This window comes from Zeus faber (genome assembly GCF_960531495.2).
Source record: "Zeus faber genome assembly, chromosome: 11".
Taxonomy (NCBI): Eukaryota; Metazoa; Chordata; class Actinopteri; order Zeiformes; family Zeidae; genus Zeus; species Zeus faber.
The window spans coordinates 16,215,907-16,243,800 of NC_137205.1; the positions used below are offsets into that span (position 1 = coordinate 16,215,907).

At 44.5% G+C, this 27,894-nt stretch overlaps 2 protein-coding genes across 2 annotated transcripts in view; one reads left to right on the forward strand and one right to left on the reverse strand.

Moving 5' to 3' along the window:
- Positions 1-27,894, reverse strand: part of coro7 (coronin 7) — a 120,109-nt gene that overhangs the window by 28,333 nt on the left and 63,882 nt on the right. The gene's annotated exons all lie outside the window — the stretch shown is intronic.
- Positions 700-26,285, forward strand: vasnb (vasorin b). Its single transcript, XM_080009134.1, has 3 exons — positions 700-879; positions 7,713-7,779; positions 22,186-26,285. Exon 3 carries the CDS (start codon positions 22,216-22,218, stop codon positions 24,250-24,252), a length of 2,037 nt encoding a protein of 678 aa, XP_079865260.1. The 5' UTR covers positions 700-879; positions 7,713-7,779; positions 22,186-22,215; the 3' UTR covers positions 24,253-26,285.

Here is a 27,894-nt window from a genome sequence, read left to right on the forward strand (position 1 = left end):
TGGACTTGGTATGGGTTGGTGCATTGTTTTACAATGTTTTTATGTTCATAAAAGTATGCCTTCTTCTCCTGATTGATTTTTTGCTTGAGGTGGTTTTGATATTTTTTCTGCCCAAGGGCTCTGTTCTTTCTTTGTCAATGTTCATCCATAGTGACAGTTACTGACCACATCTTACTCCGCTGGATTACCAAATTCACCGCAGCTGCCTTCTACTTCTTGTGCCAGCCTGATCTTTGCATTCTTGCTGTGAAAGGCGGACCCCGCCACCAACAATGGAAAGAGCATACGAGAAGCACATGCGTCACACAAATACAATCAATGTTTTTTTTTTTTTTTTTTTCTTTATGAAGTGACAGTTTAAAAGAAATGATCAAACATGGGATTTTTTTTACATTTATTTTTATAAAATAATCCTACCGATTTCAACTTTAAAACAACACCTCTTTAATGAAACAGGTAGTGCAGGTCCCAGGAATTTGTTTTTCTCCCAACTCCAAGGTGAGCTAATTGTGTGTGTGTGTGTGTGTGTGTGTGTGTGTGTGTGTGTGTGTGTGTGTGTGTGTGTGCGCGCGCGCGCGTGTAGTCAGGAGCGCGCTCCCGCGCGGCGCGCCTCGCTCCTCCCACTCCCCTGGTTAAAACCCTCCACCGTGAGCGCTTAGCTTAGTCCGGGGGGGTCACACGGCACGGGGCTTCCTTTCTAACACTTTGAGCTCATTCCCAGACCTGGAGGTTTGAGCAGCTTCGCTGGACTGTGGGGTTTTGTCCAATGACTTCACTGTCCAAGGAAACCTTTGGAGAATTCAAGGACTGTGATCAGCCTGCTTGGATTAAACCCTATAGGAGAGTAGAGATAAAAGTCTTACACCTTTGGCAACAACGGTAAGATAAACTTTTGTGTTTATCTGTTTACTTAAGATATAAAAAAAATTAAAATAAAAATGGCATCACTTTGTTTAATGCTTAGTGTTGGGTTTGGACGCTGCAGCCGGACGCATGGAGTGCGTAACGGCGATCTTACTCTGGATAAGAAATGTAAAAACAATAGGATCAGTCACACAAAATAACATACACTTTTGCTTTAACAACCATAAGGTACACTCCAGCATCGAATGAAAATGATTGAGTACGACCTGTGTTGTGAGTGAAACTCATAAAGCCGTACGGCAGCGGAGTTTCTGTCTAACGCCGGGTTGAAATAACAAGTCAAGAAAAGCGCAACTCCCAAGGAAGGACGCGCGGTATTCACCGCGCATTCTCAACGCAACCCCCCAAATAAAGCAAACGTTAAATCAGTGAGCCATCCGCAGACTTCGGTACAGCGCCGACGGAGACAAACGCAAAAAAAGGGAAGTGAGAGTCGGGGCGCAGGACGCGTTGAGCGCTGCGCGGTGCGAGCAGGGGCGCAAAAAAAGCCCCCGCGCCACAATGAAGGTTCCCCAAATTCCAAATAGTTTCAAGGCGTAGAAAAGGCTGGATCCTAATTTCTCTAAACTGATTTGAAAAGTTTATGGGGCTTCAGTCGCTGTCTGGGAATTTGGAACTTTAAGTCCTCTTTTGTTTAAATAGATACGATTAGAGATAAAAGTAATAGATTCTAATAGATAAGATTAAAAAATATTTATATATAATACACGTAAATATAATACATATTTACGTGTCTAAAATGTATACGTTTTAAAATATGAATGCCATTTGCAAACAAATAAAGTACTTAATTATAATATGTATACTACTAATTTATTATACAATGTATAAGTAGTATAGTATAATACAATGGTATAATAAAAGTAGTATTTAAAATTATGTACGATGGCTAAAATGTCCAATATGTAAGACTATCTGTTTATGGAACTTTGAAAGAAGTTGCATTTCATATATACATTATACAATTAATAGGGAATACATAAAATTAACATTAGGCGACTTCTCTTTTGATTAAAAAAAACAAACAAAAAAACAAAACAGCCAGGCTCACACATTGGACATTATTAATCTCAATCATCACTGGTGCTAGCAATGTGGGTCTTTTGGCCCAAATCTGAAGTGAAATATTCTCCCTGGTTGACGGAAACCGACAGTAAACAAGACGCGACACGTTCAGATGGACCCATGTTGCAAGATGGGGAGCTAGAGGTCACCATCAGGACATCTCTGCAGACAACCTCCACTCACCTTACTTTGCGTGCACCTTACACCTTAATCAATGACTTTTAACCGTCAGGTCTTCAAAAAAATACCCAAAGACAAAATGGATCTCGCTAAATATAAAGTACAAATGACATTTCCACTTTAATCAAAGTATAAAAGTACTTGCTCTTAAGTGCACTTAAAGTTGTAAAAGTACCTGTCATATCCAGTGCCCTGACATAACGTACCCCATAATACAGCATAAAGTGCTACTGAAGCTTTTTCTGCAGAAAACTGCTCATGCATCTCCTGATTATTTACAAAAAACAGTATGGGTAGTGTCATAGTCATTTACAATAATATAAGATAAGATAAGATGGTGCTTCAATGATCCCCCATAGGGGACATTCATGCAATCTGTGGACCTAATGAATCATTGATGAGCAATCCACAATTAGTGGTTTTATAGATTCAGTCCTTGATTTGGATATATATAAATATAAATCCGGGTAAAATTAAATAAAACAAAACTTAAGTAACGCGACTGCAACTGTGTTCGAATTGTAGTAGAGTGAAAGATATAGGTATTTGCTTTAATATATAGAGGAGTAAAAGTCAAAAGTATCCAAAACCGAATATACTTGAGTAATTACAGGTACTTGAAGAACAGTAACAAAGTTGTTTTTTTTGTCAAATTCCACCACTGGTTTCTCCACAGGCTGTCAGTGGGCTGGAGAAAAAAGCCGTATCGTTGACGCTGGAATTGATTTGCATTAGAACAAGAGGCAGAGCACTGGACTCTTATTATCCTTTACTAATGCAGAGCATTTCCAGGGGCGTCTTGTAACACTTACAGTCAGAGAGAGAGAGGTCTCTGTAAAACACAGGTCTGACAACATGTTGCACTGGTTACACGCAAGGCCATGAGATATTGATGTTCTTTCTCCTCAGTGTCTGACCCTGGCATCTATTATCGACTCCGCTGTCTGCAGCGGTGTTTGTACAGTGGCAACTTGGCGCAGACACACTCAGTCTCACACCTCACCGCTGATAAGTCCGAAGAGACTGAATTTTTTATGGCTAATGAGTAGACTGCCAATGATAACAACAACAACAAAAAAAAACAACTGAATGAAGAAGAGTGGATTTCTAATCTTAAAACCAACAACAGAAAAACCGTCACAGGACAGGAATCAGATCTTTCCACTGTTGAAGCCAAATATGGCTATGTCTGTTTGTGCATGCATATGGGACATAAAAATGAAGTTCCTCTCTCTTCATTTGGATTGTCTGTGGTGATGAGTTATTGGCTACCTGATAATCAAACCATGACGACTCCCTCTCTCTCTTTCTGTGTACAACGTGCGGCCATGCCCACAGCCCCCCCTTTCCCCCCAATTAGCGGCAGTGTCTGCGGCATCCCACCCGCTCCGCATCCGAGGGATTAGAGGGTTAAAAGTCAGGTGCAGAGGCGCGGAGGTCTGCGGAGTGAAGACGAGCGCAGGACGAAGGCGGCAGGGGGTAAGGCGGGGAGGGCGGAATGGGGCACTCACGCTGCAGGCGGCGAGAGGAGAACGGACGAGGCAGAAAGGTGGAATATATTTAGGCGTGTGTGTGTGTGTGTGTGTGTGTGTGTGTGTGTGTGTGTGTGTGTGTGTGTGCGTGCGCGAGGGAGAGAGAGAGTTTGTGAAGACGGAAGCCTAAAGGCAACATTTCTTCTCAACTTCAGTGTGTGCCATGCATGGGTCACAATTACATTCAATATACTGTAGATTCGATTCAATACTGATCACATTCAATATCGCTGTGTTGACATTTGAAACATGATGAGAATCGCTACCAACTTTTCAGTAAACCTTTCCAAAATATTTCACGGAACAAATTCATTCCGATGCGGATCCGAAATTAAATGCTTTCATTTGTGACTAGGGTGGTATCTTTTTTCAGCGGGAAAACGGTTGCATTTTGTTTTAAAGTCATGCATCAGCTTCAGATGCAATTTTCAAATCGATTCCGAAATTGAAACAACAGAACTGAATGCTATTGGAATATTGTTATCACTATTTTAATTTTCTAATTTATATCGATGGGAACGTTCTTAGTTGAGAACTCCCATAGGCTTGTAACATAAGGGCGTCAGGTGTTTCAAGCACTGCTCTCTTGGACGCACTTCTTAAATAAAAAGCCCCCCTGTCTTCAAAAGCCTCGTGCTCACACATCAATGCTGACCCGGCGGCGTGCGGCGGCAAACCCTGGCCCACGCCGCTGTCGCCAAGCTAAATTGAAGAAGAGCCCGCCGCTGCAGCCAAATGATGCGTTCGGAAGAACCACTTCAAAACCGGGCATAAATATACACACACATGCGACGGGGATCTGAGCGCTCGGAGCGCAACGGCCTCGGCCCAAACCCCAAATAACTGCCGTTCCTCCGCAAGCGAGCGCATGCCTGCACGCATCGACACACACGTGCAAACAACACACACATGCACGCACACACACCCACACACACACACAGGCCCTGCGGAGCCAGCGCCGGGGTTTGTGCGTTGACCCTCTGAAAAGAAAGACCCTCGAAACCTCTGATTGCAGGCTCCGGCGTCACCGATATTTCCTTTTGGCCAGTTTTAGAAATGTGTCTCTAAATGTTTCTAAAATGGAGCAAAAAAATCCCCCCTCGCTTCCAAAATAGCCTCCGTCCGACTGAGCTGGCCGAGACCTAAAGAGGGGGAGCGGGAGAGAGAGGGAGGAGAGAAAGAGGGAATGTCAGGATGAGAGGGAGGGAGCTCATCCCAGAAAGCCACCACAAATTGCTGCGTTTCATTGAGGCCATAAAAAAAGAGAAACGACTCTTAATTTAAGGTTGTAATTACCTCTGGACAGAGCTGTAATTAGGAAATGAGCCTTGAACCAGATCTTACTGGAAAAAGGAAGGCAGCAAGCAGAAAGGCACACACACTTTGAAAAACACACACACACACACACACGCACGCACGTTCAATCAAACACCCAGCGCACAGGCACGTTTTGTTTGACTACAGTCTGAACACAGAACTCCCCTTGAGGAGGTCAAATATTTAACCTTGCGCCATTAATAACTAATGAAAAATGAAACAGGGGGTAAGTAGGATGAACGTTAACTTTTAACATTGTCTCAAATATGGATAAAATGATAAGACGACAAAGGGGGACGTGTGCATCTGTGTCTTGACCAACTAGAATGGCCGGTCTTTCAAGCAAACACACGCACGCACGCACACACACACACACATACCATATCGTACCACTGTGTCATGTGACATTATTTTGTAAGCCACATAAAGAAATGATGCCCTCTATGCATTCACACCTTGTGAACAACTGAGCTCGAGTGAGAGGGAAGAAGAGAACGGGAAGTCTATATCAGTACTGTATATACTTGTGTGGTAGCACAAGCTGTGTGTGTGTGTGTGTGTGTGTGTGTGTGTGTGTGTGTGTGTGTGTGTGTGTGTGTGTGTGTGCGTGTGCGTGTGCGCGTGTGCGACTTATCAATCCAAATCTAAATCAGTCAACACAGCCATCGGGTAACAGCAAACGGTCGCGGTGGTGCCACAAGTCAGAACGAGTCGTTTTTTTTCTTTTTTTATTCAATACATGGGAAACGGGCCAAATACCCGAGCAAAAAAAAACAAAAAAAAAACTCTTCCATCTTCTCCCCATCCCTCCATCCCTCCCACAACCTGTTCTCAGCGGGGAACGTGGTCCAATTCATCGGTGGGAATTGGACATCACTACTTTGTTGTTCATTGTGAACAGAGATTCTGCACTACAGAGTCTCTGCCAGAGCCATGTGCTCTGTGCTGCTAATAGACGGAGACAGATTTGAGGTGTATACAGTACATACTGCGTATTTGATGTGTGTGTGTGTGTGTGTGTGTGTGAGAAATATAATACCATGACATTTTTTAGGTTTATATCCTCATCTATTTTTCGATAACAAAATCACGAGATGATAATAGCTTTATTTGATGATAATAACCACGCATAGACAAACCACAGAGTAAAAACACACTCCCCTCAGTGATACTCTGGGTCTCACGATGGGGTCTGGGTCTCACTGATACAACGCACAGACAGACGCACATGAAAACACATACAACAGCCTACAAATACGCAGGATCTCGGTTATCATGATGAACATGATCACGCCTGCAGTCAAGGACACAGGTTTTCTATTTGTGCGTGGGCATGGACACGTGAGTCAGAAGCAGCGCACGTCAAGTAATGTCAGGGTTCAGGTGCAGCGCAATCAGGTTTAGTGAGTCGCTTGGTACGCGTCTTGGCTACGACCCATCTCCATATTCTGAGGAGTTAACTCAGAGACTGTATCTGTCGTGAAATGTGGCGGCAAACAACCCAACCAAATGAATGCTCTTTGTGCCTTTTGAATGCACGAAAAACACAAAGATATCTCCGGCAAAGATAAACAGAAGCTAAGCCACATTATTTTCTTAAAGTTGTTGGAGGAGTTTTGTGTTCCACATTACCAAAACCAACCAATAATTATAAACCCAGCGATTGAGGTTCAACAACAATAATTAGCGTTACTCACAGAGTTGTGCGAATCGACACGCATGTGCACGCACACATACACACACAGACCAAAAAGCCCTTTATTTGGAGTTAAATAGACAAATGAGGCGTTAATCCCTGATCACACAGAGGTCTGCATGAGCGCCCCCTCACCTGAGCCATGCAGGTCACATGCAGTTCAAACTTCTGTCAGATCCTAACGCTGTGGGGGTTTGTGTCACAGGCCTGTGACACACACGCGCAAACTTTCCAATGAACATGGTTGAAGCTGCAGTGTGTCTGTATGTGATCTGCAAGCATCTCAAAAGGACCCAGCAGACAAACGTCAAAGCTACCTCACCCATAAGTACAAGCAGTCAATCCAGTAGAACACCGTGCTTCATTTATAAAAATAAATAAATAAATAATATATATATATTTTTAAACTAAAAGCAAACTTTAATTACTTTCATCTCGACAACATTGTCCTTTGTCCTTTTACACTTACAATACAACGCCGCCTTGAAGCCTCACCTCACGCTCTGCGCATTCTTAAACAGCTTACATTGGCGAAACTGTGAAAAACACAAAAACCCTTCATATCACTGCCTACGATCATAGTCGTATGAATACACAATGCCAGGGGATTTGAGGAGCGCTCGCGGGGCGTCGTGCCAAGCTCGGACACGCACGCACACACCGACGTGCGCGGGACCGACACTTGAGGACAAGGAGCCGACAGGAGGGAGAGAGCGGTCAGCCCACATTCTTTCTTTCTCCCGCACTGTCGCTCTCCCGCACTGACACGCGGCCTGCCGGCGCTCAGCACGCTCCTGCACATCGTCAGAGTGCAGCCCGTTAAAACAACACTTCCTGTGCGGCTCGAGTGCTAGGAACGTGGAGGGCGGAGGGGGGGGGGGGGGGGGCGGGGCCGTGGCGCCGCAGCCTGCCGCTCGGGCGGCGACCTGTCAATCCAAACTGGTTCAGAACTTGCGGCTGCGTGCGCAAATCAGTGTGCTGCTTTTCCTTCTCTGCAGACGCCGACGTTAAGACCTGTCATTCCGGAGGCGGCGCGGACCTTCCAGGGAGAGCGTCCTTTATTGGGTGAGTGAGTGATTTTGACGATGAATGTGTCATTTTAATAGAAGCGGTCACCGTAAAACTGAAATGATTTCAAAAGTAGAGATGCTGAAGTCGACGACTCCCATCACAATGAAAAGGAAAACAGGCTGTCGTCAACTCACGAAATTTACATGACACAACAAACTTGTCGCCGTGGTGTAATTTTGACACACTCTTGGCTTCGTCTGTGCGTTAACCATAATTGAGGGACAAAAAAGTGTAAAAAATGAAAAAAGAAAAAAAAAGAACAGTTTAGAGAATATAAACATAATTAAAAAAATCAACAACCATTAACCAGTTTAGAAAGGTTTGAGAGGCACCCTACATGTCTAGATAATGAAGTGACAACAAAATACCTCTTCGTCTGTTTATCAAAAAACTATGGATGTGACCATAAATAATAACCTTGTCGCTGGTTTTTGTAATGTACCTGGTGTTTCCTCAGAATGCCAGGAAATTATGGGTTGTGAAGCGTAAAAAAAAAAAAAAAAAAGACTCAAGGATCCAAGAACAGACAATGTCTTATTGTCATGCTGAGGAGTTTCAAACAGCTTTGGTAGTAAAGACACGTGTGAAAAACACACACACACACGCGCAGGCGCCGGCACACGGACACACACACACACACACACACACACACACACACACACACACACAACACACACACACACACACTCTCACCCAAACAGCCAGGCATTGTTTCTGACATTATTGGTTGGCTCAGGAATCTACTCCCTTAATGACCTGTAAGGACGATGTGTTGATTGCAGTGAACACACAGGTCTTTATTGTGGCATGTTGCTGTTCACTGCTGCAAGAACACAAAACCTCATTCATTCTCTCTCTCTCTCTCTCTCTCTCTCTCTCTCTCTCTCTCTCTCTCTCTCTCTCTCTCTCTCTCTCTCTCTCTCTCTCTCTCTCTCTCTCTCCTCTCTCTCTCTCTCTCTCTCTCTCTTCTCTCTCTCTCTCTCTCTCTCTCTCTCTCTCTCTCTCTCTCTCTCATGACTGATGGATGTGCTTTCCATCTGTGTGATGGAGGGGGTTTGCTCTCCTCTAAACCACATCAAATGGTCTCATCCCGTGCACTCGCTTTAGATGGGTGGGCATGAGTAGGTACCAGAGGAAAAGGCGCAAATTAAAGTCAGAGTTCCCTTTTAAGCGGAGCCCCATGTGGGAAATACAAACATGCCATGGCTGGAGGGGAGCTGCTGTGTGTGTCTGTGTGTGTGTGTGTTTTTATCTGGGCCATGTTTACCCTGTTTTTACACAGGTACAGGGAGTTAGTCCGTCTGAGTTTATGCGCCTCTTTATATATTACCTTTTATAGTCTTTTTTTGCGGAATAATGTGATTTGCTTGTTCCTGTTAGTCCTTAAAGTCTGCTTTAGTTTATGTCAGAGACTCCTCTGGCAGATCTATCTAAACAGCAGAACACGGCTCCACAACACGACGCCACCAGAGTTATTACATTGTGTTGGTTCTGGTTTGCTTCCACCAAATGCACAACAAATCTCAGTTGACGGTTATCTGGTTCAAAGTGTGCAGCACAATGGGGTTTGTGGCGCATGACTGTCGTCGTAGCTTCTGAATTTCTGTTAACAACCCTTCACCTCCTCCTTAGCCGTTTCGTCTAGCCCTCCAAGAGGTATCTGGTGGTTGTAAACACTTGCTGCAGGACTAATTGTAGTGTTCCGGTTGACGGTGACATCCTAATATAATGCTGCTGACAGATGTCTTCTGCCTCTCATCAAAACAAACAGCAGAGTTCACCTGCTTAGAAAAGTTTTGGCACGGATAGGCCTATGTCTTCCAGGTGGGTCGATAGGTGCTCATCTAAAGCAGGTTTCTAAGCGGGCGCAGTTCCATGGTGTGTTGTAACGCCTTGAGAGGATTTCTATCTCATGAAAAAACTTCTTCTGGGTAGTTTTAACAGCCTAAGACATCTGCTAAGAGACAGTTGGTTTCAGTTTGAATGGTGTTTGCAGATCGTTGGTATTCATGTCTTCTAGAGGGTTGCGTAAGCATCATGGGATGAAAAGTGCAACGAATGACTGGCTGTTGCTGTGTCCTCAATGCACCTGGGGAGGATGGGCCTGTACTGTATACTTGGTACTGTACTGAGTTCCTGCCAAGCCCTAGCAAATGACCAACAGAAGCCAATGGCTGGTCTCTCAATGCGCTGCTTTATCACATCTTTATCAGCCCCCGTTGATCTCTGGTTCATGTTTATCTAGTGTGATTGTATGGCTGGCATGTGCTCAGGTTTTCTTTTTTTGTGAGAGAAAAAGGGAAAAGGGCCTCGGGGTAGAATGACGTGAAAAATTACAAACGGTAACTCCTTAGAAAGGAGAAGGGCTGAACCTGCACACACGTGCACATTAGTGTTTTCGGGGCAGGTTTTGTTAGAAATATGTCCACCTGAGACTCAGGAGCAGTGAACCGTACAATCTCTTCAGCAATGTCTGAATTGCTGGAGGCAGACGGTTGAGGACGTCTGGTTCTTTAGTTAAGGTCAAAGAATTGCTTCTGAAATGACGGCGGCAAAAACGCACTCAAAGTCACAACTTACAGATATTTACAATACATTTCTAGACTGTATTGTATTGTACTGCAGTATAGACTGTATGTAACGACCAAATTGACTGTTCACTGCAAGGCTTCAAGGGACACAGCTTCTGTTCCTCTACCCTGCATTACCATAGTGATCATCACTCACATTCTTTTCGGTCTCAAACCTGTCATTGGACACGGCAGGCTCCTCTTAAAAACATGTCAAGATGAGGGCACAGTGTGAGGCCAAAGCCAATCCTCTGAAGCTGCCTACGCATGACAAGAGTGTAGTTCAACCCAAGGTAGTGCGCTGGCTGACCTTTGAACCCAAATATAAGTTATCAGAATAGTGACATTGTTGGTTGTCATATATCCCATTTATGTTTAATCAAACTCATGAAACATGTTGTTTTTGGTAGTGATTGTAATGAATAGCATGAGCCGCATAGGCAGCCCTCATTGCCTTTCTTTCTCCCTTGACTGTTGTTTGTACCTGTCCGGAGGCCCCGGCTTAAGGGGACGCAAGAGAAAATTAGGGCTGCCACCAAATAGTCGACCAAACATTAGACGACAAGCAGAGTCTTAGTCCACCAAGTTTTTCATTGGTCGGTCGGTCGGAGGAAAAAAAAAAAACTCCATTCGGGAGCTGCGCCTTGTCAAAACTAACCTTAAAACCAACAACATATGGCTGGACCTGTGTATGAAGCATGAGAGGGCTTTTTATTTGAAAGGACATACACAGTTCACAGACAGTCAGTCAGGGACAGACATTTGCATTTACATGGCTATGGTTAATTAATAATTAGATAAAAACATTGAAATCAATTTGAACAAAAATCAATGTTGAGTCTCCTTGCCGGTTGTTCCGACACATTCAGAAGAATAATTGCAGCTTTTGAAGAGCGGCTTTTGCCTGTAATTAACAGGCAGCTCGCTTTGTTTGTGTGAGCCGCGCAGTGCTTGTAATTAAATATATATTTGAAAGGCTGGTTTTTAGGTTTTGTGATTAACTGTAAGGTGGCACAGTGTTAACAATGTTAGTTATCACATTCCTTCTCAGTCCTGGAACTCAAACCATTTTCTGATGCCCCCCCAAAAAATATATATTTAAATAATGAAATTTATATCACAATGGCTTGAACTGATTGTAGAAAACATCGGTATTTGTATTTTCTAACTCTGTCTTTGGTGTTTTCACTGTGCTACATCACTTTAGCATCTGCTGTACGGCGACAAGTGGGTGAAGGGAATGAGAAAAGAGGAGCCTTGCAGTTCTTTCCGTTTACCTTTTGGCCATATACAGCAGTAGATGTGCAACAAGGCATCTTCAGCCCCAGACAACTTCATATATTTAACCACAGGCATCTATGTCATGCACTGTCAAAAATTTGTATGTTTACCTGTCTGCCTGTGTCTCCCCTTAGTGCTAGAGGCAGTTTCTTCATGTCATAGAATTAATTTAAAGAACTAGCCCAACCCTGAGGGATCTCCCAATGAAAACTTGGAGGGCAACGGAACTTTGACACCTGGGCCCTGCAGGCTAACCTGGACAAGCACGCACGCACGCACGCACGCACGCACGCACGCACGCACGCACGCACAGTATGTGTGTCTAGGGCTATTATTGCAAGCGGTGGAGAAATACCTTCATCAAATTCCTGTCATACTTTTATCCAACACATGAACAGACCTGAGAGGGAGGAGGAGAGAAGGAAAGAAGAGGAGGGTGTGAACAGAGACCAATAAAGGGAAGGAGGAGAACGAGGGAAATGATGAAGATTGACTGGCTGAAGAGGGGGATTTCAGACATCTGTGAGGTGTGACACAATGTGTCAGAGAAAACACCACAGGTTAGATAACCTATACTCTCTATGTAGACTCCAATGTTGGGTGTGTTTGTTTTTTGTAGCCGTGGTCGTGAAAGCGTGACATCAACCCTATCACAGCAATGCAGTTTGGGAGGTCTGAAGATTCTGTCTGGGGAAGGAACTACTCTTGAGGAATAAATGTGTGAGGAATGATGAACAGACCACACGGCGAGGCAGTCCAACAGCTCTGAAGTGTTTGTCCTCATTCACTGTCGAGCGGGACAGTGTTTGCCTGCGACAGTATTTGCCTCAGTGTTAACAGTCACTCCGCCAGCCTGCTGTGCGGGTCATACACACTCGCATACGTTTTCTGTTGACTTTCATGAGGAACTATCGCCTCTCGGAGCTCTGTCGAAATCAAGGGCAGAGGTGCAGTTAAGCGAAATGGAAACATCAGGCCGTCGGTGCTCCGATGTGAGCACGCCCTCCCGTAACAAACATAATGAATTATGTTCTCCTTCTTAGACAGTAGTGACTTATGTCTTAGGTCTGCCAAGATGAATGTAAGAGCCCCGTCAGATGGACTCAGATGGAGATTGTTTCCAGGTGACAAACCAGTATGCCTTAACTGATAGATCTTAAGACATCAAACAAAACAACCCAAAAAAAAAAAAGGCCGTTCAAGGGGCTAGACAGAGTGTTGGAGTATGCACCGCACACCTGGCCTGTGGCTCATTGACAGAACTGGTCCATCCAGGCACATTCAACTGCAAGCATTACGCGGAAACAAACACTGTATTTACACACTCCACGTAATTAACACTCATACAAACAAAGCCTCGCAAAGAAACACGTTTTCACACTACCTACACTTTTTCACTTTCATATATATATATATATATATTTTTTTTTTTTTATCCCCCACGCCAGCGTAGCCTGTGGTGTTTTCATTGCCGGCATTCACGTCTGTACAAGCCAGCTCGGCCTCTGGTGTGAACGGTTTGTGCCTTTAATGGCCGATGATGATCACCAATCAGTCACAACCGCTCTGCGGAACATTCCTCGGAGAAGGTCTGTTGCTAGAGTCTCTTTCTCTCTCATCCTTACTTGTCGATGATAACAATAGTGGAATTTAAATGCTACATTTTATGTCTAGATATCTGTTGATCAATTCAAAATGTTAAGCATCTATGCAAACTATAAGTCCGAAACCATTTTCTTTTTCCAAATAATTCCGTCCTCATATTACAAACATAAACCTATAATTCATTTTGACCACAACATTGTGTATCACAATATGATAACATACATTGTGATGATGCCACTGTACACCACCACCACCAAAATGATAATAAAATATAACATTGAATTATTGCAAAGCTCTGAGCGAGTGCCGACAAGAGACTGAAAGAGGGGTGAAGAGGGAGGTGAACGGAGGAGAAAAAAAGAAGAGAAGAAAGAGAGATCCACAGCGAGACGATGGCGACAGAGATAGAGAGAGAGGGGCGAGGAGAGCTGGAGTGTTTGTGTTTTTATGCCACTAGGCGGTGACTGATGCCAGGCGGGTCACAAATGAAATCACTGGAGTGGTGGGGTCATCCTGTACGGGTCACCGACAACCTGAGCACCCAGAGAGGCTGCGCACTGGTCTGCTGGACGCCCCCTGTGGGACTTCATTGAAAATCCAAACATCAGACACGATGCTGGGCTTGGATTACACAGAGGACAACAGGAAAAACTAGGATCAAACATGATAATGAATCAAAAGGAAAAATGGATGAAAGCCTACACTGTTAATGATTGTGTTGAAACCACTGTGTGTTTGTGTGTGTGTGTGTGTGTGTGTGTGTGTGTGTGTGTGTGTGTGTGTGTGTGTGTGTGTAATATTAGACCTGTGTGGTGGGCATTCAGATGTGCTTTTGTGTCTATAGTGTGTCTATGGTGTGTGTGTGTGTGTGTGTGTGTGCGTGCGTGCGTGCGTGCGTGCGTCCGTCCGCGCGTGCGCATTTTATCTCCTGCGGTGGTTGACAGAGAACGACTGTGATGGTGACCTGAGTGTCTATTATGTCCCCCGAGGTCACGGAGCAGGGCGCTCTGATGACAGACATCCATCAGTGTCTGGACATCACTCACTGGTCAAGACAAGAGGACACTATATGTGCACAGAGAGAGAGAGAGAGAGAGAACTAAGTTAACGACTTTGTTGTGTATCTTCAACCGTTCAAGTTTAGCATCTACAGCACCATCGGCTGTGTCCTCTGGCTTTAACAAGAAGGAAAATCCCCCACGCTTCCTTTTGGACCTGGTCGTGGAGGACCTCCGTGCTTCAAAGCTCGGAGGACGCGCAGCTGTAGCTAGAGGGATTGGTTTGGTCTGGTCGGGCCACCCACCTCTGCCTGTCCCCTGCCCCGGCTCCCAGGCTCCGTCTCTGGGGAGGCGGCGTGCAGGCGGCCGGGGCAGCGAGTCAAGAGCTGGAGATCGGTTTACTGAGGGTCTGATGTGCAGGTCGTCTCGTTTACCCAGACACACTTTGAAGGTTTAGGGTTTCATTTTGTCCCAGAGGAGGGGAGAAAGCACCTGCTGTGGAGACGTTCTGAAAGTTCCAGGTGTGTGTGTGTGTGTGTGTGTGTGTGTGTGTGTGTGTGTGTGTGTGTGTGTGTGTGTGTGTGTGTGTGTGTGTGTGTGTGTGTGTGTGTGTGTGTGTGTGTGTGTGTGTGTGTGTGTGTGTGTGTGTGTGTGTGTAACAAGAGCTTGGTGGCAGCCAGTGTCGAACCGGGATTGTTATCTGTGTTGTCTGGACTACAGTTACGACAGGGGACACAGAACACTGAGCGGCAGTGGAAACACTAATCTGGGTGTGACCTCTGACCTCCAGAACTCTTCTAGGCCTGAGTGGTCCAAGAGCTTCGTCAGGATTGACGCTATCTGATCAGAGAGTACTTTTAAGTGCTTTTCGTTCTTTATCGATCGGCAAGATATATACAGTATATATGTTTTACGTTTAGGAAAGTTTAAATCAAATGTAAATGATGTTTGCCTCCCTGATGTTGTGGCGCTAAGACGACAGATACTGATCAAGCAACGGGGTCTTTTCAGATTTGAAAAGAAAGGGAAGCATGAAAAAATGAACTCTTCTTCAGAGGAGGAGGCAGGGCGTAGTCCATCAGGAACCTGCCTGCTGGTTAAGTGGTCGTTTCGCATTAGTGGAAACATCCCTTTGAGATCAATCAGTACTGACTGAGCAGTCACTGCGCTGCTCTGGTGCGGGGTTGCTGTTTCCTCGTGGTCGAGCTGAAACCCTTTCAAGAGCTTAGTTTGTGTGGTGCTTCGTGAAACTTGTTTTTTTTCCTCTCAAGCCCTTCCACGCCACTACAAAGCATAGCGATGATACTGTGGCTACAAGATGAGTATTGCCAATGACAGACATGGTAAAACTATGTCAGTCCCTTCACCTTATACTCCTCTCCGTTCTCTGTATTAGTATTAGTCGTGTCTGTTTGACTGCGCTCTGTGAGAATGAGAACGGCCCTCTGGTCACAATCATTTTTCTAATAGAAAACACAATTGTGTGATTGCAACTGGCCTTGATATCCGCGCCACATATTAAAGATGAAGCAACGGAACGCACGGCTTCTAGCCTCAGACTAATGGCATTACATTACCTAAACTTCAGCGTGTGGTCTGCATTCCAATCTATACATATTCTGAATGCTTATTTGACAAAGCTAGTCCAACAGGTACTTTGACGGAGTGCAGCCTGGCTGATGCGCTCGCCCATGTTAACAAACAAATGCATTGCATACATGCCACACGGCTGAGGTTAGCATAGTTGACATTGCTAATGTTTTGCCTGCTAGTGTGGCTAAATGTCTCCACCGTCTGCACGGACTGCTTAGTCCATACGATGTCTCTGCTGCTCATCATTATCCATCCACCTCCAATTCTCTCTCTTGACCTCATTGTCATGTTGATGGATGACCATCCCACACCCCTTCCTGCACGCACTCCCTTCGGATTGTGGATAACAGGGTCCAGCTGCGAGGCAGAGGGCGCTGACAACTGGGGGGTAGTTTGTTTGGGCCGGAGAGCTGCTTCTTAAACCTTATCACGCAGGGACAGTTAAATATAAAAATACTATTTGAGAGATGACAAGGGGGGCTTGCGGCCATCCTCCCCAGCATTACCCCCGTGATTGCAAAGGTGACCATTTTGGAACCGTCAGGTATCTGTGTGTCCTTGCGCAACTCTACTAAATCTCGATGAGGAGCTGAAAGCAATATATTTTCAGAGTTTCAGTTTGCTGGCCGATGAACTGACCCACCCCTCCCCCAGACCTGCAGTGCTGTAGATCATACACTAATGCACATTCCACAAGTATTGTTCCTTCAGATGATAAGGGCCCCAGTGAAAGAAGGGTAGTGTGCACTCTGTAACCTGCAGCATTTTCCCCTTATTGGAACTTAGTGAGATGCATTGCCCCATCTTCAGCCTCTGGCCCGACATGATGGATTACGCAAGCGCACCGTGCCCCCTGACAATAAAAGGAGGGAAAGAAGAGAGAGCGAGAGAGAGAGAGAGAGAGAGACACAGAGAAAGAGAGCAAGATAGTTACTTCATTCACTTTGCTACAGCTTCTCACGGACTGTTATTTATTCTTCTTTTCAGAGAATTGCTGTGTTTTTCTAGCCCGGGGTTGTGTAAAAACGTTCCCATGTACATGGACTTTTTCAGTGCATTTTCTCTAATTTTGTTTTAAACCGTACGCAACTGGCAAGCCGAAGTAGGTAAAAGAAGTAATTTGGCGTCTCTGCAAACGCGGCCCAGGACGAGCGCCAGGTTTCACCGGGGGGCAGCGGTTAAAACAATCACTCAATTAGACTTTTTTTTTTTTCTCCTTTTCCATTTTTTTGGGCTGCTTTCTAAAATCTCACGACAAAGAATAAACAGAGGTGGAGCAAAATAAAAGGATCAAATCGTGTAATTATCCTGGAGAGAGCCCGTCGCAGCATGGGCCTCCGCTCCCTGGAGGAGGAGCCGGAGGCGGCGGCTCCCCCGAGACGGGGCCCCCACCCCCCATCCAACAGGTGTCTTGAGTGCGCTCTGCACAGCCGCCTTGTTCCTCCAATATCTGACCCGAACTGAACCAAACCAAAGTTAAGAAAGAGAGAGAAAGCCTGTTTCAGAATGACCTGTATACAGTGATTTATTTCTTCCTTTCGTGGATTTCTCCAGACGGGGAGGAAAGCACCGGGCACGGTTAAAGCAACGGCCCAGAAAACCTGTTCCTATTCCCACACGCTTTGAGTTGCGCTTTACAGGTCAATAACTGAGCAAAACAAGAGGGCAAAAATCCCCCTAAAGAAAATCGCCTGGAAAAGACAAACTGCTGGACTCCGGTTGCCGATATATATTTGTCCAGTCGCCCAAGCCTGGATTCCGCCCCCTGTGTGTATAAGCCACACAAAACTTCCTGTTAATCTCTCTCGCGCAATCCAACAAGACCCTGGCTCAGGAGAGGCTCTGCTTCTTTCATGGCTCAGCTGGTGCCTGTCTCAGGAATGTCTCCCATCAGCAAGTGTGCAGGGGAGAGGAAAGGAAATTACAATTTAAGGGGGGAGGGGGGCACTCCTCCCTGTACAGGACAACACTGCCTGTCTGCTACTACTCTTCCTTCTCTCTCCCTCTGCCAGCTCCTTGGAACACCAACAGTCTGTACTGACGCCATGAAACGGCCTTTATCTGAAGCGCCGATAAGACCTGTGCGAGGCACTCTCTGCAAAACATAGCAAAAGCAAACAGGGCAATCTAAATTATCAATCTGGGCTCTATCTGTGATCTATTGTTGTTCAGAGACCCCCCTGCCCCTACACACACACACACACACACACACACACACACACACACACACACACACACACACACACACACACACACACACACACACACACACACACACACACACACACACACACACACACACACACACACACACACACACACCTCTTGCACTGGGTTATCAGCTTTGCCTGGCTTTTTCTGGAATGAAGGAGGGAGAAAAGAAATCACTCTGCCCTGGGAAGCTGCAGCAGATTGTCCTTGGAGAGTTGCTAGGGGAGTAGTATTTTAAACTTTATCTGTACGGCTCACCCTGCTCCCGTATCTGTATTGATTTTGCATATTCTGGCTCCCCCTTTTTTTTGACCAGCATCCCCATCTCTTTTCCAGTCTAACTTGTCTCATAAAGACAGTCAAGTGCAAGAAGTATATCCAGCAAAGTTCTGCAAAGACTGCGTTAATATCTGATATCCTGAGCCCATTACCGGAATGAGAACCTGAGACACACAGGGACATCTGCTTACACTCCAAATGTTCCTTGCTTCTCCCATTCCCCCTCATCCCTTGTTTATCTTTCCAAATCCCTTGTTATCCCTCGTTCTGTACACACAAGCAGCATGGCAGCCCTGGCTTTTTTATTTTATTTTTTACTTTCATTCCCTCACTCTTATCAGGCTTTCCATCCTTTCTGAGCCCTGTAATGAGAGCACTTACTTCCTCCTTACCACCATGAATGTAATATCAATTGTTGAAATCATGGCTACAGTTGGGAACTTTAGTTCTACATGAGAAACAATGCTGCAAAATCCGTTATTCTCTGTTACAAGGTAACTCTGCCATTTAAATGAATTCCCTCCAGGGCTTTGTGTGTTAGTTATGGGACAACTGCAACCCCTGACCTCTAATGCCAATTCAACTGGAGCCAACTGCAAACTACCACCACTAGATGTTATCTCTGTGGCCTGGACAAGATTTTCCGTAAAGAATTACATTGCTGAATGGGCTTGTATAAGGAGGCGTTTCTGGCAGATGCTGATTGCCCTGTACAATGAAACACCAGCATCTGATCCGGAATCATTTGGACGGCACGGGCGGTGTAGTTGAGTTGATGTCCTCCCTAGTTCATATATGGCAGGAGGAAGAAGAAGAAGGGATAAACTTGGGTAGGGGGGCGATTTCTCAGAAAAAGAAATAAAGTGGAAAGAAAAATATGCCAAAAGGGAAGGGAAAGTACATGCCATAGCTATGGCATGATGAGATGATACCGGTCCCCCCCCCCCCCCCCCCCCCAAAAAAAATAACCTTGATCTCCCCTCCAAGTTCCAGTTCTGAGACAGGCTCTTTGCTAAGGAAAATGTTTCACTAAAGAGATAGGGAGTGAGAGCAGGAGAATGAATTCAAAAGCATTAAAAAGATCTGAGACAGCAGCGGCTCTGATGTTGCCTTTAATATATACTTGGCACAAGTATGATTTTACTGTGTGCACTGTGCATCAGTGACGGTTTTAAGTAGAATAAGAGGTTGCATGGATAGCAATGAGTCACTGAAGGAAAAACCACAGTTCCACGTTCTTGTTTTCTTCAGTGGAACAGTTCAGTTGAATAGGGTTGATCAAATAACAATATATTGCATATAGATGTACCAACTACTTTATAATATGCTCATGGGAAAGGAAACCAGTAACAGAAAAAGACATATGAAGAGGTTCATTCAAAGAATTGAGTATTGGTTAACTCTGTACAGACAATGCCTCGCAATAGATATCACATGAGATTTAAAAGTACAGCTTGCCAGTTATTTAGTGTAATACGGACGCTAATTTAGACTGCTTAGGCCATCAGCTTTTCCGGCTTTTATCTTCTGAGAATTGAGACACCTGTTTTTCTTTGTTTGAGACAGAAAAGTTGTGGTGTGTTTGTGACTATAAAGACCAGCTAAGCTTGTCCTGTTTAGTTTAATTTGTTTAAATAAAAAGGAAGATGCAGAGCACAGCCATCGTTCGAGACATGACAACAGAGTCAGTCTCAACTACTGGTATGCACATTTAGGGTAAACTGATAAACTGTCACTTGACTGTATTGTTGTTGTGGTGAAACATGGACTGTATATGTATCAATTAATGCAATGTCTACCGCTCAAAAGAAGTAAACACATAAATAGCTCAAAAACACCCATCCCACACACATACACAAAACATTTTACATTTTTTGTTTATGACCTTAAATCACGACAAAAACAAGGCCAATCGCAGGACAGCAGGGGAGTTGTAAACATGACAAGGAGAAACCTCAGAACGTTTTCTGTTTAGCTCATGTTTGAAGGCAGAAAAAGAACATTTGCAGTCAACCCACCTGTGGTGAGCCTGTAAACAAAAAATAGCTTTTACATATTTCCCCTCAGCATGAACTTCAGACATTGTAGGCTTCCACCCACAACACATGCGTGCACAATTATTTGGTCTCGAGAGAAAGATGTTCAATTAAAAAAAACCAAGAAACACAGCCAGAGAGATAAATAGAAAGGTAAAAAGAAAAATAGAGAGGATGAGGTAAATGGGCGAACAGTGGAGACAGAAAGAAAGGAAAATAAAAACCAAATGGCCGACAGAAAGAAATGTTCCCTCTTCTCTACCAAGGCCACATCACTTGATAGCAAGCGGATGATAGATTGCCGCTCTGACTCTTTCAGTGTCTAGTTCCTCTTTTTTCCTCTCTAACTCTCTTCCATCATTCTTTTCTTGGTTTCAACCCTTTCAAGTGTCTGGATTGAAGCTCTCCCTGGTGTTTGTTTTGGGGCCTAGAGAGGCAGGAGTTAAGGTGATGTTGAAGTAAATAAAAAAATATATACTTTCTAGGCAACGTCCACTCTTCAGCCTTTGTGTATTTCAGGCCTTCAGTTCACTATTATTTTTTCAGAAATGGGTTTTTGCAAGTAGTTTTGGCGTCCGTTCCGCATAATGACAACATAGAAAGTGTGTGTTATTTATATTGAGTCTACGGTCGGGGAAGCAGATCCAAGATATCAATGCAGCTCATCTCCAAGTTTAGAACACCCCAAAGTAAATCATGCACAGATGCCTGGCCATGTGCTCCGTGGCGGACATACAGCCACATGGTATGGTTATATGAAACTGGAAAAACCAGAGCACGGCTTATGGTGATGTCATTCCAAGGGCTTCAGTGTGCTCACATTTTACTTTACAATGGTACCTGAAAGACACTAAAATGTAACACAATTTTTTTTGCTTTATTTCAATTTAATATTCACAGGAAAATTACTCATAGTGAGTGGGTATATTGGCGAGTGTTTCATTGTGTGTGGAATCTGTCATAAATATTCCACAAACAACCACTCTACAACCAGTATTTCACTACAGAATCAGTACAAAGAAATAGTGCATGGTGCTGGGTTGGCAGCTCAGATTTAATGACACACACACACACACACACACACACACACACACACACACACACACACACACACACACACACACACACACACACACACACACACACACACACACACACACACACACACACACACACACAAAGAACTTCAAGCGTGTCCAAGTATCTGCCACAGGAATAACACCAGAGAAGGAAAAACCGGGTTTAGCATCTCACAATACTACCAATTACACAGCGCATTGCAGAGAGAATGCGCCACTCTTTAAGCCAGAGCAGTGTGGCAGGATACCACAGAAACAATGTTTCCCTGAGCAGGGTGGAAAGTTCCTCTAGGGCCCTGAGGTCACAGTCACAGTTTATTGTTTGAAGAACCTATTGCCAGTGAACTACTTTAGATAACTGGAACATGTACAGTCAAACCCATAATTCATTACTTGTGCTATTACTATCTCCAGTCCAATCCACATTAAAGGGGCTCAAGACCAATCGATAAACAACTCATGCCAATCTGATGGATACTTTCTGTTTTTAGTTCTTTATACAACTTAGAATAAAGTCTTTATGTGTATCTGCATCTGCAATTTGTCGCTATGAAACAGTTGTAGGCTCCTGAACTAACATGACCTCATAAGAGGACAAAACAGACACCATTTGCATCATTGCACAAAACCTTTTTTTATGAGTAACAATAAACACATTTTACAATCAGTTGTGTTTACATTATGAAAAAAATTCTCAGTATGTTTATGCGCATCATTGATAGCTTTTTTCCTTCCTTCCTCATTTTAGGCTGAGCGGGGAGAGAGAGAATCTACCACGATGAAGGTCTTTCTCACTCCGCTGACGCCCGTCCTTCTTCTTCTCCTCCTTCTACCTGACAGAACCATGTCAGGCGACTGCCCAAAAGATTGCTCTTGCGCCACGCCGGAGTCCATCTTGTGTTTCCAGCGACGCTCCTCCACTATTCCGAAGAGAGTGCCCCCGGCCACAAAGAGCCTCTACCTCTTTGCCAATGGCATTGAAGGTTTGACCACAGAGGACTTTGAGGGTCTGGAGGTCCTAGAGATGCTGGACCTCAGTCAGAACAAACTCACAGAGCTGCCCGATAAAGTATTTGAGCCTTTGACCTCGCTGAAAAACCTGGACTTGTCATCTAACCAGATCACGCACATTTCAGAGTATTGTTTCCAAGGTATGCCACTGCTGGAGCGCCTCTACCTGTATAGTAACCACATCAAGAGCATCCACCCTGCTGCTTTCAATGGCTTGGAGAAGCTCATAGAGCTTAAGCTGCAGGGAAACCAGCTGACATCTCTGCCTGCTCTTTCAATGACCGGCCTACTGCTGCTGGACCTCCGCTTTAATGTCTTCCCCACCCTGGGTCCTTCAGACCTTGAGACACCCAACCTTGAGTCCCTGAAGTTAGCAGGGGTGGGACTCACAAGATTAGATGATAAGTTAATGGCCAGTCTGGGGAACCTCCATGATCTAGACATATCTGGTAACCAGCTGGAGACCTTCCCCACAGCATTGAAGGAGGCTAGAGGCCTAATTCACCTAAGCCTTGCAGGTAACCCCATGGGACCACTAAATCTAGAGGACCTGCAGAACCTGGGGGATCTTCAGGAATTGGACATCAGCAGCCTCAGTCTACAGGGCATCCCTAAGGATTTTGCACAGCTTTTCCCCCACATTAAGAAGCTAAAGGTGGCTGAGAATCCCTTTAACTGCATGTGCAACCTTGCCTGGTTCCCAAGCTGGCTGAGAGCCCAGGGCATTACTCTGGAGAGGACTGAAGAGACTCGCTGCCACTTTCCACCTATCAATGCAGGTAAAGTGCTGGAGAGACTTGAATATAGAGAGTTTGGCTGTCCTACTACAACCACAGTTACCACCACTACAGTCAGGACCAGCACCACCTCTGCTGTTCCAGTCACCACGCTCACAAGTACTACAAACGCTTTTTTAGCACCCAGGCCCACTGACCACCGGTATCACATGGAAGACGATTCTCATTTGCCCCCTGTCCCTGCTTCTCCAAGTAGCAGCAGCAATGAGCAGGAAATTGAACGATTTTGCCCTTCCAATACATGCCTAAATGGCGGTACATGCCTGCTGGACAGGCGTGGTCAGGTTGAGTGTACGTGTCCACCTGGTACCACAGGTACATTCTGCGAAATTCTGCCTGAAGTTGAGATGTCCATAGCCACTGTCACAACAGATGCATCAGACATCAGCGCACGTGTTGTGACGTCCACGTCAATCCTGCTGGACCTTCACCGCTACATTGAAATGCGACCTTACATCCGTGGAATTCGCCTTACTTATCGAAACCTCTCTGGACCAGACCGCAGGCCAATTCAACTTAGTGTTCCTGCCAACTACCCAGAATATACTCTCAGAGGCCTGAAGCCTAACTCAACATACACTGTGTGTGCCAATCCACTTGGTGCCACGAGTGGTAAAGATAGTTCCTGCACTGAGGCACAGACAACAGCCCAACAGGATAGCACTGTTGGGGCGAGGGTGGAGGACAAGAGGCTGACCACCATGCTGGTTCCTGCCATTGCCATCCTGCTTTTGCTTGTACTAATAGCAGCTGCAGTGGGGGTTGTGTGCTATCTTCGCAAGAAGAGAGCCAATGGCCACCTGGACCTAGACTGTGATCCTTCCCAGCTGGAGCTTGAGGGAGTTAAAGTAGGCTTAGACAATGGGGCACTGCCTCAGAAGCAGCCAGAGCTCACGATTCCTGAACCTGCTGTTCAGAATAGCAACCTGGAGTATGAGGTATTGCTACTACAGGATCACTTTACATCAAATAATAATATGTCTTCTCACAAGCCTTCCTACTTCTGACGCCGCATATGAATTACAGAGACTAAAAGGAAAATTGTGATGCAACACTCTGTTCTGCTGTGGTAAACTGTAGGCACCAAATACTGTTGCCTTTGACAGCGGAGGAAAGAAAAGTACCTATGAGCCAACCAGCAATGGAAAAACTGAAAATGTATTAAGCTAAATTCCCTGTCGAACTAGACATTAAACACAAATGATCGGGAGGTAAAAATAAGTTAAATACCACAATTCCCTTTAAATATGCTGCAATCCGCTTCTGTTGTGTTTTCCCACCACATACCTAGGCTAACAACCCTTAAGTGTGCCTATTATGAGAAGAAGGTCAAAGGTCCCAGTACGTGGGGTGTCATCATTGGCTAAAATGTAGGGTCACAGGACATACTAACCTAATGCCCTACAGTTCAGAAAGGGTTGTGCACTGAAATTGGTCTGTGTGGCCTTTTCCCTGACTGACTGAGAAAAACTATCAGTACATGTGCTATGCTATGCTGTAGCACCTCAGCACTACCCCAAAGGGAGTTGTGTTTGCTGTGAATGACCTTCAAGTCACCAAATGAAGAGTAGTCAAAATATGATGCTTGTATTGCTTTATTTGGCTCTAACGCTCTTGTAAAAAGTGCCTATTTTTTGTTTTAATGTTCAGTTTTTTATACTTCATGTCGACTTCATCTATTTTTTTTTGTTCGTGTTAAACTATGTGACTGTAACAGCCTTCACCCCCACCACCTCTTGTGACTAACAGACAGACAAAACAGCAGATTAAAATCTTTGAAGATTAAAATGCATTTTGTACCAGCACGGTCAATCAAAGGGCTTTGCCTCAGAATGTCAGACAGTCTAAGTACATGTAAGTCTGGGCAGACTCGAGACTAAATCCCTCTTCTCGATTCTTCAGCCCTCTACCTCCATCCCCCATCAGTTATAAAGGGAAGCAGTTCACTAACCACCCTTTGTTTCACCACTGCAACAATTGTTAGTGTGCCAAATGCTCACAGAATATAACAGAGAGCAGAGAAGGGAAAGTGTATTTTCATCGATTAAGTTATTGTACTCCTATTCCCCCGCAAACTCATTCATTAACCTCAACCACAAATCAGAAAGAACATTTTAGTTGGCAACAATTATATATTGGAAATTGGAAATATTGGCTGTGCGCTGAAAAAATTAATTGACATATGAGGTATATCGCCACGCACCATTAACCTCTCCTTGGCAAATATGGTTAAAGTCCTGCTTACTTGCAACCAGCTGGACAATACAGCTCCAGACATAGCACAGCTTAGTTCCTAGGGGTTCATGAATTTGGTCTTTAATTCAGTTGATTATGATTTTGAGTGTGGGACACCTTCAGGAAGATTGTCGCTCAGACTGCCAGTGCTGAGAAAATAATTGTATGAATAGTGGAGGTAAAGAAGCGGTACTTAGAGTATTATACTTATTATGTATGTGGTACAAACCTGCCCCGGTTGAAGATCTGCCCTTCACTGTGAATGTGTGTGTGTGTGTGTGTGTGTGTGTGTGTGTGTGTGTGTGTGTGTGTGTGTGTGTGTGTGTGTGTGTGTGTGTGTGTGTCAGTCAAAATCAGTGATAATGCAAGAGCGTGTTCTGTCTTCTGCAGAGACTTGCAGACTTAAAATTACTATCAGTTACCCCTCTGTGTACCCACATGCCAAGGAGCACTGTACATTAAAGTCTTAAACTACCCTTCCTACAGTATTTAAAAACACATTGAATGTGTGTATGTTCCTTTAGAATGTGGAAATATACACAGATTTCCTTCGAGCACATTCAGTGTAAAACAATAACATTTTTTCAACAAAATCCCTTTGAAAACCACATTAAAATAACGGCATGATATAACTGGAATATTTGTCTGTACAAAAGGATACATTGAAGATAATGCTAAGTATTTTCAATGTGATGTGAATATTTCCCTGTTTATTTTGGGAAGCTTTTTGTTGTATGTCTGTCATTGACATTTTTTTATTCAGCAAATTTATTTGTACATGTGGAAAATACTGATGTATTGAAAATAAAATAATTATACAAAAATAAGAAGAATAGAGATAATGGTTTTTTTTTTGTTTTTTTCTTTTCCACGTTGTGCTTCCACAACAGCGCATTCGATTCGGGCATTAACCGCCATCAGCTTTCTCCTCCTTTTTAAGAGCATCATTCAAAATGGCGAGGCAAGGGGCCAATGGGAAATAGCAGGAAAGCCAGAGAAACACATAGAAAAACAGAGAGAATGAGGGAGCCCATCAAAGAGGAGGGGAGGAAAACCATTACATCAGGAGACCATTACATCAAGTGAGACCTATGATCAAGTTATTATTACGTTAGAAACAAAATGATTGCTGTGTGCTCAGGTGCAATTCCGACGGTGCTTGAGAGTGTGTCCACTTTCCACTGTTTTTCGGTCTGTATCCAACAACAAGAAAGCTACATCTGTTTGCTGTGGCCTGTCGGGGTGGACCAACAATCTCCCAGGTGGCGTGATAAATAATTCCAAGATGTGAGCATTCTTCACTGGTGTTACACTCTGCATTTTGCATCCAACGACGCACCCCTGCCCACAACTGACTTTTACAGGACTGCGTACCGTGCAGATTTTGAGGAGAAGCAGAGACTTGGAACGCTCTCCTTAACAGTAACAGCCGGAGGCGCAACAGAGTAAAGGTTATGATTGGAAACACATTAGGCATTAGGTTAATTTGTACAACAGTGCGTGAGTCACTGGGCTCGGCCTAATGGATTTGCATTGTTTACAAACCAACACAATAAACATGCTGACCACCCATGCGTTTAACGGGTACAATGTTGGCGCAGAATGATGGGCGCATGCACACGCACACACGCACACACACACACACACACACACACACACACACACACACACACACACACACACACACACACACACACACACACACACACACACACACACACACACACACAAACACACACACACACACACCAGGGGTGCAGCTTGAAGCTGCTATGAGAAGTCCCACAGTAACAACAACAAACAAATAAAGCAGCACCACTGCTGTCATGCAGGCTTGTTTATTTCAGTTTCTAAAGAGAGGAAAATCTCTAGTCAACCAGCAAGAGAACCTCAACGCTTTTGTCTGCTCTCTTCACATTTCTTCTTCCGTCGACACTATTTGTCCTTCATATATATATATATATATATATATATAGATATATATATATGTATTATTTATTACATATATTATTGTATACGTCGATCAGCCACAACATAAAAAACACCTGGCAAATATTGTGCAGGTCCCCCTCGTGGCCCCAATACAGCTCTGACCCATCGAGGCTTGAGGTGAGGTGATTGTGCAAAATTCTGCAATATCTGTGCAATATCTCATTTCATCGGGGGGGGTTCAATGCGGATAGAGCGTAATGTAATGTGGCAAATGCAGCCTCCCCGTTCCAGAAGTGCAGGATTTATTATTTACAAGTAAAGTATTTACACATAAACATCCAGATTTTACTAAATGAAGTCCCAAAGCAACGAAAAGCAACGGGGAGATGTGCACAGGTTTTTTTTTGGAACGGGACAGTCCCTTAACTCAGTTGTGTTTAAAACAATTGTTTTATATACGTATGTAGGAAACAAACAAAAAT

Excerpts from the sequence above, each read along its gene's own strand:
- vasnb (XM_080009134.1), top strand. The coding sequence starts at position 22,216 with ATGAAGGTCTTTCTCACTCCGCTGACGCCCGTCCTTCTTCTTCTCCTC.